The sequence below is a fragment of the Castor canadensis genome, chromosome 14 (genome assembly GCF_047511655.1).
Source record: "Castor canadensis chromosome 14, mCasCan1.hap1v2, whole genome shotgun sequence".
NCBI classification, from domain to species: Eukaryota; Metazoa; Chordata; class Mammalia; order Rodentia; family Castoridae; genus Castor; species Castor canadensis.
The window spans coordinates 91,892,273-91,904,712 of NC_133399.1; the positions used below are offsets into that span (position 1 = coordinate 91,892,273).

Genomic DNA, 12,440 nt, shown 5'->3' on the forward strand with positions numbered 1-12,440 from the left:
CCTAGAAAATACCTAAGATGGAAATTTTATAAGAATCTCTTAAGTACACATGAAGGAAATAAATTTTAGACTGTGATCACTCGTAGGTATGTGATGGTGTATGTTTTTTGTATCTTAATTTCTGTGTTTCAGTTAGTAGTTGTTACCTAAAATGTTAAAAGAAATGTTATTTGAGACATGAAAACCAAAAGCATTTAAATCTTAACTGAAAAGTAGAAAAAACATTATTTCATGTATTTTTCAGAATGTAACCTAGTTATGATCCCAAAGAGAGGTTATAGGAAGTTTATGCACCATACTAGCCAAAATTCAAGTAAAGTACAGCCAATAACTTTCTCATCTCCAAAATTAACCACATTTACCAGGCACCAGTGGCTTACCTGTAATCCTAGCTACTCAGGAGGCTGAGATCAGGAAGATCACACTGAAAGCCAGCCTGGTCAAATAGTTGGTCAGGACCTACCTCAAAAATACTCAACATGAGCCACATGAGTGGCTAAGGTGGTAGAATGCCTACCTAGCAAGCGTGAGGCCTGAAGTTCATCCTCTAGTACTGCCAAAACAAAACAAAAAAATTAACCACAGTTGAAGGCGTGCTAAAAGTCCCTTAACTATAGACCTGAGTTTTATTTATTTTTGTATCCCCCCCATGCTTAAAGCTTGGTAACTGGCACAACATATAGTAGATGTTCAATAAATGTTTATTATTAATACCTTTTTGTTGCTTAGACTTTCAATTTGTAGTCTAAACACACGTTTATATTAATTCATAATTGTCAGAGATATAAGAATAAAATCAGAAGACTAAAACAAGTAACTGTGTTGTTAATTTTTTCCTATCCATTTTACTTTTTAATATTTGTGATATTCAGGAATTTCAGACAGCTTTTTGTTATATTTTCGGAAACTCACACTTAAATAAATTTCATTCTTTTTGAAAATTGCTACTATACTGCTTTCATTTCACTTCAATACCAATGGAAGAAGATTCACTATGTTTAATAGAGTTCTTAAATAAGCATATAAACTATTAAGATTCTTTTATAAGTATATTCTAAAATAATTTCATATGTTTGTAAGTAGAAAATTTTTATTTTGTACCAGCCTTTCTTCATGTTCTATAATGGAAAAAAATATTTAGAATAAGGAAAATTTTTAACCATTTGAATTAATTAATGCTCAAAATGACTGACTCTGCGGTTTGTCCAAAATAGGCAAAAAGGGCAGCTAACTGTAGAAAGAGCTAAACAAGTGGAAGAATTCCTACAGCGAAAACGGGAAGCCATGCAGAATAAAGCACGAGCTGAAGGCCATATGGTATGATTTTTTTTTTTGAGATTTGAACATATTAATATTCAAAATACATGTCTGGAATGATGTAAGTATAAGTAAAAGAAATATAATGTAGCAATCAATGCATAATTGGAAATGAAGATATTCAATAGTACTTTGTAAAATATAAAAATCTGATGTATCTTCTCTAATCTGTCTTTTGTTACATCTTTTATACAAAGATGAGATTATATTGTTGCTTTGGTTTCTTTTCTTTAAAAAGAAAAGGAATGGGTGTTGTCTCCCAGTACTACTATTATAGAAATAGGTTCTTAACTTGCTGGATTTTTTTCCCAGTATATACTTTTGGTTTTAAATACTTTTAAATAGAAAAGAATTAGAAGGAAAAACAAGAAATAAGTATCTGGATAAATGTATGTAAAACTCTATTTGTTCAAAAGCATGTGAAACAAAATTATGTTAAAGCCTCCAATTATGCCAGTTAGCTAAATTAAGTTATATATCAAAGTAAATACTAAATTTTTACATAATCATTTTAGTAGTTGAAACAGTAATTTTTACTAATAAAAGTGCCCAAATGTCTTTTGATCCTTTGATCACAAAACAACTGATGATTGTTTCTGTCAGCTCGGCACCATGAAGCATCCTGAAATATGTTAATTAGATGGTGATATATTTTATTAGACTTCTTATATATCTATAAACTTTGTAAGTTGTAACTTTGTGAGTTTATTGATGTAGTTATTCAATAAGATTTTTTCTTTGAAAGTATGTCATACAAAGATAATTAAAATTTTTAATGGTTGCCCTTTGTATTTTTAACACACATACTTCAGCTTTCTTAATCATTCACCAATGTCACCTTCATTTTTTCAGTCTTTTCAGCTGTGTTTCATTTTAGAATATTTCTATTCTGATTATTATTTCCTTAAGTACATTAAACTTTTCTTTAGCTATATCTATTTTGCTATTCCCATTAGACACTGTATAGTTTTCCTCTTAGGTATTGGAATTTGGGGGGTTGTATTGTTCTGTTGCTGCAGTACTGGGAACCAAACCAAGGACCTCTTGCAGGCTATGCCGTTGCTCTACTGCTGAGTTACACTACCTTCCTAGACAATATATTTTTTATCTCTTTAAATTGATTTTGGTTCTTTTGTTTTCAGCATCTTTGTTTATATTGCTTATGCTGTTCTCTACCTTTTTTAATATGTAGAATGTAATTATGATAGATGTTTTAAGGTTGTTATGTATTCTGTCATCTTTGTTATTTCTGAGTCTATTTTTTGTTTTCTCTCATCATTAAAATCATCTTTTCTTCTTTACATGCCTAGCAGTTTGTGATAGGATCTTAACTTTTTAGGTTTTTTTTTTATATTCTTTAAATATTGGGGGTTTATATCTAAGTTAAATACTTAGAAATAATTTGAGTCTCTCAAGGCTTTCTTCTAAACTCTTCTACACAGTACAGAACAGTTTTGAGTCTAATGTTACTCTTACACACTGCTAGAGCAATATTCTTGGTTACCCAGTGCTTTATTACCTTGGAGGTCTTTCTATTCTGGTAGTTAGAAACATGAATATTCATAGCTCTGATTAAACCCCCAGTATTATTGACAATATGTTACTCGTCATTCAGCAGGAGACTCCATGCATTCTCTTCAGATCTTCAGCATTCTTTCTCTGTACAGCTCTCTCTTTGTTACTCTGAATTGCAGATTCCAGTGTTGTTTCCAAGCTCTTGGTGCTGTTTCCTCAACTCAGAGACTGCCAGCTATTTGGTTAAACTTTCCTGGGCTACATCCTGACATGAAGTTAGGCACTTGTTGGACTTTGCTCCTTCATTTCCCTTCAAGGATCACTGCCCTGTGCTGTCTGTTGTCCAGTGTTTGAAAACCACTGTTTTATATATTCTGTCCAGACTTATTTATTCGAGGTAACCCCCGTAATCCATCATGGCTGCAAAAAAGGCTTGAATGATAATTTGGCCGAATAAGAATATTAAGTTTGAAGTGGTTTTTTTCCATCACATTTTAAAGATTTAACTTTTTCATCATCCTATTTTCATTATTGCTAATGAGACTTTATGTTCTGGATGGTACTCCTTTTTTAAGAATTTTTTTCCCTTTCTGATAACTCTTTGGACTGTTTTCTATCCATTTTTTATTATTGTTTATTTATGTATTCATATATGTCTGCATTGTTTGGACCATCTCTCCCGACTGCCCCTCCAGCTCCCCTCGCTTCCAGGCTGAACCTGTTCTGCCCTCTTCTCCAATTTTGTTGAAAAGAAAACATAAGTGATAATAAGAAAGACATAGCATTTCTGCTGGCGTGAAATAAAGATAGCTATTCAGAGAGATTCCTAGCATTGCTTCCACACAAATGTGTATTACAATCCGAATTGGTTCATCTCTACCAGACCTCTTCACTACTTCCTGGTCCCCTTCATGTAGTGGCCTCTCTCAGTTTAAGATTACTTTATTAGCTTCTCTACGGGCGCATCAGACACTTTCAAGTTTTAGGTTTCCTTCCCTTTCCCAATTACTCCTGTATGCATTCTCCCCTTAGTGTGTGACCCATATCCAATAATATTACTACAGTTGTTTTAGGTTTATAATCTGCATATAAGGGAAAACTTACGATTTGTAGCCTTCTGAGCCTGGCTAACTTCACTTAAGATGATGTTTTCCAATTCCATCCATTTACTTACGAATGACAAAATTTCGTTCTTCTTTGTGGCTGAGTAAAATTCCATCGTGTATAAATACTTCATTTTCTTAATCCATTCATCAGTAGTAGGGCATTCTTGGCTGTTTCCATAACTTGGCTATTGTGAATAGTACTGCAATAAACATAGGTGTGCAGGTGCCTTTGGAACAACCTGAGTTGCATTCCTTCGGGTATATCCCTAGGAGTGGTATTGCCTGATCATATAGCAGATCTATCTTTAGTTTTTTAAGAAGCCTCCGTATTGTTTTCCAAAGTAGAAAACATCCCACCAGCAGTTTATGAGGGCTCCTTTTTCCCCACATCCTGGCCAACATTTGTTGTTGGTGGTGTTCTTGATTCTTGCTATTCTAACAGGAATAAAGTAGAATCTTAGTGTGGTTTTGATTTGAATTTCCTTTATGGCCAGGGACGGTGAGCATTTTTTTCATATGTTTTTTGGCCATTTGGATTTCTCCTTTGAGAAAGTTCTGTTTAGTTCAGTTGCCCACTTCTTTATTGGTTCATTGATTTGGGGGGAGTTTAGTTTTTTGAGCTCCCTGTATATTCTGGTTATCAGTCCTTTGTCTGATGTATAGCCAGCGAGTATTTTCTCCTACTCTGTGTTGGTCTCTTCAGTTTAGAAACCATTTATTTTGTTGTGCAGAAGCTTTTTAATATCATGTAGTCCCATTTATCCATCCTTTCTCTTAGTCACTGGGCTGCTGGAGTTCTACTGAGGAAGTCTTTGCCTATACCTATTGCTTCCAGTGTTCCCTGCTCTTTCCTAGATTAAGAGTTTCCTGTTTCCTCAAACTCTTAATCCAGTTTGAGTTGATACTAGTACAAGGTGACAATCGTGGATCTAATTTGTTTTCTGCAGGCAGATAACCACTTTTCCCAGCAACATTTGTTAAAGAGGCTGTGTGTTCTCCAATATTTGTTTTTGGTACCTTTGTCAAAAATGAGGTGGGAGTAGCTGTGTGGATTCATATCTGGGTCCTCTGTTCTGTTCCACTGATCTTCATATCTGTTTTTGTGCCAGTACCATGCTGTTTTTATTGCTATTGCTTTGTAATATAGTTTGAAGACTGTTATCATGATACCTGTATTGCTCTTTTTGCTGAGTATTGCCTTGGCTATTCATGGTCTTTTATGGGTCCAAATGAACTTTAGGGTAGATTTTTCAGTCTCTGTGATGAATGTCATTGGGATTTTTATGGGAATTGTGTTGAACATGTAGATTGCTTTTGGTAGTATAGTCATTTTTACTATGTTGATTATAACAATCCATGAGCATGGGAGATCTTTCCACCTTCTGTAGTCTTCCTCAGTCTCTTTCTTCAGTGGTTTGTAGTTCTCCTTGTAGATGTCATTCACATCCTCTGTTACGTTTACTCCTAGGTATTTGATTTTTTTGAAGTTATTGTATTGAAATTGTTTTCATATATTTTTTCTCAGTTTGTTCATTGTTGGTGTATAGGAAGGCTACTGATTTTTGTAAGTTGATCTTGTATCCTGCTACATTGCTGAAGCTGTTTATGGTATCTAGGAGTTTTGGGGTAGAGTTTTTTGGGTCTTTACCTATTTGTATTCTTGCCTAATTGCTCTGGCTAGGAATTCCAGAACTCTGTTGAATAGGAGTGGGGAGAATCAACACCCTTGTCTCGTTCCTGATTTTAGGGAAAATGGTTTCAGTTTTTCTATATTAAGTATGATGTTGGCTATAGGTTTGTCATATATAGCCTTTATAATATTGAGGTACATTCCTTCTGTTCCTTGTTTTCTTAAAGCTTTTATCATGAAGTGGTTTTAAATCTTATCAGGGGCTTTTTCTGCATCAATTGAGATGATCAAGTGGTTTTTGTCTTTCCTCCTATTAATGTGCTGTATCACATTTATTGCTTTGCGTATGTTGAACCACTCCTGCCTGCATCCCTGCATCCCTGGGATGAAGTCAACTTGGTCATAGTGAATGATCTTTCTAATATGTTATTGGATTCGGTTTGCCATTATTTTAGTCAAGATATTTGTATCAATGCGCATTTAGGAGATTGGCCTATAGTTCTCCTTTTTGGATGTGTCTTTGTCTGGTTTTAGGATGAGTGTAATACTGGCTTCATAGAATGAGTTAGGCAGTGTTGCTTCCCTTTCTATTTCATGGAAAAGTTTAAGGAGGGTTGGTATCAGTTCTTCTTTAAAGGTCTGATAGAATTCAGCAGAGAATCCATGAGGTCCTTGACTTTTCTTTTTTGGGTGACTATTGCTGCTTCAATTTCATTTTGTGTTATAGATCTGTTTAGGTGGTTAATACCTCTTGGTTGAGTTTTGGATAGTCATAAGTACCTAGAAATTTGTCCATTTTTTCAGGATTTTCCAATTTATTGGAATATAGATGCTCAATGTAGTCTCTGATGTTTCCCTGGACTTCCTTGGTGTTTGTTGTTATCTCTCCTTTTGTGTTTCTAATCATATGATTTGGGTCTTTTCCCTCATTTTAGTCAGATTTGTACATCTTGTTTATTTTTTCAAAGAACCAGCTGTTTGTTTCTTGATTCTTTGTATGGTTTTTCTAGTCTCTAGTTCATTAATTTTGGCCCTTATTTTTATGCACTGACATTGGGAGCATACAGGTTGATAATACTATTTGCCTTTTCTTAGTATGGAGTGTCCTTCTTTATCTCATTTGATCAATGTAAGTTTGAACTCTACTTTGTCTGAGATAAGTGTTGTTACTCCTGCCTGTTTTGGGGGGCTATTGGCTTGGTAAATCTTCTTCCACCCTTTAACCCTAGGCCAGTGTTTGTTTCTGTCAATGAGATGGGTCTCCTGTAAACAACAGATTGTTGGATCTTCCTTTTTAATCCAGTTTGCCAAACATGCCTTTTGATGGGGAAGTTCAGTCCATTGACATTCAGTGTTAATTTTGATAGGTATGTGGTGATTGCTGCCATTCATTTGTTATTGGTGTTGCTGATGATGGCTATTCTAACAGGGGTGAGGTGAAATCTTAGCGTGGTTTTAATTTGCATTTCCTTTATTGCTAGAGATGGTGAGCATTTTTTCATGTGTTTTTTGGTCATTTGAATTTCTTCTTTTGAGAAATTTAGTTCACGTGCCCATTTCTTTATTGGTTCATTAGTTTTGGGAGAATTTAGTTTTTTAAGTTCCCTATATATTCTGGTTATCAGCCCTTTGTCTGATGTGTAGCTGGCAAATATTTTCTCCCATTCTGTGGGTGTTCTCTTCAGTTTAGAGAACATTTCTTTTGAGGAACAGAAGCTTTTTAGTTTTTGGAAGTCCCATTTATCTATGCTATCTCTTAGTTGCTGTGCTGCTGGGATTCCATTGAGAAAGTTCTTACCTATACCTACTAACTCCAGAGTATTTCCTACTCTTTCCTGTATCAACTTTAGAGTTTGTGGTCTGATATTAAGATCCTTGATCCATTTTGAGTTAATCTTGGTATAGGGTGCTATACATGGATGTAGTTTCAGTTTTTTGCAGACTGCTAACCAGTTTTCCCAGCAGTTTTTGTTGAAGAGGCTGCTTTTTCTCCATCGTATATTTTTAGCTCCTTTGTCAAAGACAAGTTGGTTATAGTTGTGTGACTTCATATCTGGGTCCTCTATTTTGTTCCACTGGTCTTCATGTCTGTTTTTGTGCTGTTTTTATTGTTATTGCTTTGTAATATAGTTTGAAGTCAGGTATTGTGATCCCTCCAGCATTGTTCTTTTGACTGAGTATTGCCTTGGCTATTGGTGGCCTCTTGTGTTTCCATAGAAATTTATCGGTAGATTTTTCAGTCTATTTGATGAATGTAAATGGAATTGTTTTCATACATTCTTGTTTGCTCACTGTTAGTGTATAGAAATGCTAATGATTTTCCTTTGCTGATTTTATATCCTGCTACCTTGCTGTCAGTGTTGATGGTGTCTAGGAGCTTCTGAGTAGAGTTTTTTTGGGTCGTTAAGCTATAGGATCATATTGTCTGCAAATAGAGATATTTTGACAGTTTCCTTACCTATTTGTATTCCTTTTATTCCTTCTTCTTGCCTAATTGGTCTGGCTAGGAATTCCAGTACTATGTTGAATAGGAGTGGAGATAGTGGGCATCCTTCTGTAGTTCCTGATTTTAGAGGGAATGGTTTCAGTTTTTCTCCATTAAGTATAACGCTGGCTGTAGGTTTGTCATATACAGCTTTTATAATGTTGAGGTACTTTCCTTCTATTCAATTTCCAGCTGTTTTCATGTTTTTTGTCTTTACTTTTGTTGTTCTAGTTTTACTGCATTGTGATCAGATAGTATGCACGGTATAGTTTCTGTTTTCATATATTGGCTGAGGCTTGCTTTGTGCCCTAGGATATGATCTGTTTTGCGGAAGGTTCCATGGGCTGCTGAGAAGAAAGTATATTGTGTAGAAGTTGGATGAAATGTTCTGGAGACATCAACTAGGTCCATTTGATCTATTGTATATTTTAGATCTTGGATTTCTTTATTGATTTTTTGTTTGGATGACCTATCTATTGATGATAATGTGGTGTTAAAGTCTCCCACAACCACTGTGTTGGAGTTATGCTTTTAGGTCTTTCAGGGTATGTTTGATGAAATTGGGTGCATTGACATTGGGTCCATATCGGTTGATAATTGTTATTTCCTATTGGTCTATTTCCCCGTTTTTTAGTATGGAATGTCTTTCTTTATCTCATTTGATTAATGTAAGTTTGATGTCTACTTTGTCAGAGATAAGTATTGCTACTCCTGCCTGTTTTTGGGGGCCAATGGCTTGGTAAATCTTCTTCCAGCCTTTCATCCTAAGCCTATGCTTATTTCTGTCGGTGAGATGGGTCTCCTGTAAGCAACAAGTTGTTGGATCTTCCTTTTTAATCCATTTCGTCAACGGTGCCTTTTCATGGGTGAATTAAGTCCGTTAACATTAAGCATTAGTACTGATAGGTATGTGGTGATTCCTGACATTTAGTTGTCTTAGTTGTTTGAAGGTTTGATTGTGCGTTCTTAAGTTGAGGTTACTCTCTACTTTCTTGCTTTTTCTTTTCCTGTAGTTTGGTGCTGCCTGTCCTTTCATGGTTATGTTGGGTTTCACATTCTGTTTGCAGAATCCCTTGAAGAATCTTTTGTAGTGGTGGCTTTGTGGTCACATATTGTTTTAGTTTCTGCTTATCATAGAAGACTTTTATTGCTCCATCTATTTTGAATGATAGTTTTGCTGGGCAGAGTATCCTGGGGTTGAAGTTATTCACCCCTACGCTCTTCTTGCTTTTACTGTTTCTGTTGGGAAGTCTGCTGTGATTTTGATGGGTTTACCTTTGTATGTTATTTGTTTTTTCTCTCTTACAGCCTTCAATATTCTTTCCCTAGTTTCTGAACTTGTTGTTTTAATGATGATATGTTGTGGGGTAGTTCTATTTTGATCTCTGTTTTTGGTGTCCTGGAGGCCTCTTGCATCTGTATGGGAATATCTTTCTCTAGATTTGGGAAATTTTCTGTTATTATTTTGTTGTGTATATTACTCATTCCCTTTGCTTGCACCTCTTCTCCTTCTTTGATGCCCGTGATTCTCAAGTTTGGTCTTTTGATGGAGTCGTTGAGTTCTATCATTTTCTTTTCACCGGTCTTGAGTTGTTTAATTAGTAGTTCTTTGGTTTTTCCTTCAATTACCATTTTGTGTTCGAATTCTGTTTGTTCTATTCTGATGGATTGGCCTTCCGTTTTGTTTTGCAATTCTGTTTCAGTCTTTTTTCTGAAGTTTTCCATATCCTGGGTCGTTTCCTCTTAAATGTTGTCTATTTTTCCTGAGTTCATTTATCTCTTTATTAATAGTGTTCTCTGTTTCACTTTGGTGTTTATACAGTGCTTCTATCGTTTTCTTTATTTCTTCTTTTGCTTTTCAATTTCTCTATTGTCTTGGAATTTCTTGAGTGTCTCTTGTACATTTTGGTTGACCCCATACAGTATCATCTCTATAAAATTCTCATTGAGTACCTGTAGTATGTCTTCTTTTAAATTATTCTTGTGGGCCTCATTGAATTCTTTGGCATAGTTTATCTTCATTTTGTTGGAGTCTGGATCTGAGTATCTGAATTCTTCATTTGCCTCTGGTTCCTGTACTAATTTTTTGCTGTGGGGAAACTGGTTTCTCTGTTTTTTCTGTCTTCCCATCATTGCCCTTGGTGTTGTTGTTGTCCCTATACTGTATGCAATTAAGTATTTTCTTGCTGTAATAATAGCACTAGTGATATTTAGAATGGAAGGGTGAGAGTGGATGGAAGCAAAGAATTTAAAGGAAAAGGGAAAAACAAATAATCAAGTAGGAAAAAAACAAAACAAAACAAAGAAACAAACAAAAAAAGTTTGAAAGATGTAAACATGGAGAGACAGTGTACTAATCAACCGTAAGCTGAAAAGGCATTAGAGAGACAGAGAGAGGATTGAAAATGAAAAATAAGTAAATGAAAGAAAAAATGTATATATATATATAAAATAAAATTAATTTAAATAAAATAAAACCCTCCAAGTTCAACTACAATGAAGTTTCACTCTTAATAATTTTGGTGTTCTTCCCTCAGCCTCCATTCCTGGAGATGGTGCCTCAGATGTTGTTCTGTAGTTGTCTTATCAAAGAGGTAACATAAAATAGAACAAAACCACACAAAAGAAGAAAAAAAAACCCACAAAGTGTCCCACGTTCAGATGCAGTACAGTTTCAGTAAGTTTTTCAGCATGTAGGTGTAGTTCAGTTGTTTTCTCATCAAAGGTAGGGAAGAGAGAAAAAAAAAGAGTCTAAAGACAGGTCTTGAATGCCTATCTGCGGCTGTGGCTTGCCTGCCTGCTGCTTTCAGCCTGCTGTTGCTGGAGGCTTTATTTATGCAGATCTCAGGGGTGAGCTTAGCACTCACCTGGTCCCGCAGGCTTTGTTTACTTAGAGTTCTCCTTTGCGTGAGCCACACAAGCTTTCTCCTTTCCAAGCACACTGGGGGAGGTGACACTGCACCCGCTTTCTCTGGCCTGTGTGTTTATTTACAGTTCATATGGGAAGTGGGCCTTCACCCCTCTCCTGTGGAGTTTTCCTCCTCCTGCCGCTTTTACAAGTTTTCCCACTCCTGATTGCTAGGCGCGTGCCCTCCCCAGCCAGGCCTGGCTTGTTTATTTACAGTTCCAGGAGGGATTCCTCTCCCCCCTCTTCAGCACTCAGGGCACCCCACCCTGTTTGCTATGTGTCTTTATTTTTCTTATTGCTTATTACTCAGTTTCTCTTTTTTCCCCAAGTGGGGGTCAGTCTGTCCAGGGGTCTATGCTGATCTGGCCCAGGGTTTTTTGTGGGAGTACCGTGTACTGCTTAGCTCACCTTGTCCGTGTCTTCCCAAGTCGTCTGGGTGTGGGCAACTGGCAGCCGCCCGGGGGCCCTCCTGATATCTCTGTTCAATGTGAAGATGCTCTGAGCAGCTGGAAGTGTGGAGGGGTCAAAGTTTTGCCTCTTCTCAGTGGCCTTGCCTGCAAGGTGTGTCTCCAGCATCTCTCCAAGATTTCACTTTAGGAGGTACGCTTTCTGCTTCCTCCCTCTAGCTGCCATCTTGAAAATTCCTTAATTTTCTTAAATGGCAAGGTTGGCCACTTTTAACTCTTCCCTGTGTACATTTCAGGCACAAGTGGCTCACACCTGTAATCTTAGGTACCTAGGAGGCAGAATAACGGTTCAAAGCCACCCTGGGAAAATAATTTGCAAGACCATATCTCAAAAAGCCCATCTCAAAAATAGGTCTGGTGGAGTTGTGAGTAGTGTTTTAATTGAAATTGTGCAGTGATGTAGGTTTACCAGATTGTGCAGGGTAGTCAGAGCTATTGTTTTTTCCATCTGATAGCTGTGTTATCCTTCAGCTGCAGCTGTTTGGTCAGCTCTTCCACCAGTGAGTTTGGGCAGTTCAATTTTGAATGCTGCCATCTGGTTCAGGAGATCAGCTCTGTGCTCAACTTCGTGCTCTGCTTTGGAGTTGCTTATTGCTGTTTGTTTACTGAGAGTTCAGCACTGGAAGTTTAGTTCTTTACCCAATGCCTTTTCTCTCAGACAGGTTCAGTGTGCCACCCGCCCCCTCTGCTGTCCATTGTAGATTATAGTTCACAGTTTGTTTTTAAGTTTCATGGGGCAGTTCAGTTTTGCATGCTGCTCTCTGGCTCAGGAGATCATCTCTGTGATCTACTCTCTGCCCTGCTTTGGAGAGCAGCTTATCACCTGCTCTCAGCCTTCACTCTCTTTCCTGTGTTTATTTACTGATAGTTCACTGCTGACTTTAGCTCCTTGCCCTGCCCTTCTCAGGTGCAGGGTCAGCATCCTACCCATCCTCTCTGCTCTCTGTGTTTGATTACAGTTTGCAGTTTGTTTTTCAGTTTTGTTGGGTTCATTCTGCTCAGGGGCTATGCT

The 12,440-nt window shown here is 36.8% G+C and overlaps 1 protein-coding gene across 19 annotated transcripts in view; it reads left to right on the forward strand.

Moving 5' to 3' along the window:
• Nek1 (NIMA related kinase 1) overlaps positions 1-12,440 on the forward strand; it is a 239,241-nt gene that overhangs the window by 89,227 nt on the left and 137,574 nt on the right. For 18 of the 19 annotated variants that reach the window (XR_012441543.1, XM_074054990.1, XM_074054995.1 and 15 more), the window contains one exon: positions 1,215-1,317. Coding sequence is in view for 17 of the 19 variants with exons in the window: in XM_074054990.1 (XP_073911091.1) it covers positions 1,215-1,317 (103 nt within the window). In the remaining 2 variants the exon portion in view is untranslated. Of the gene's footprint in view, positions 1-1,214; positions 1,318-12,440 lie in introns of those variants that run through there. The other variant, XR_012441544.1, reaches the window with a different exon arrangement.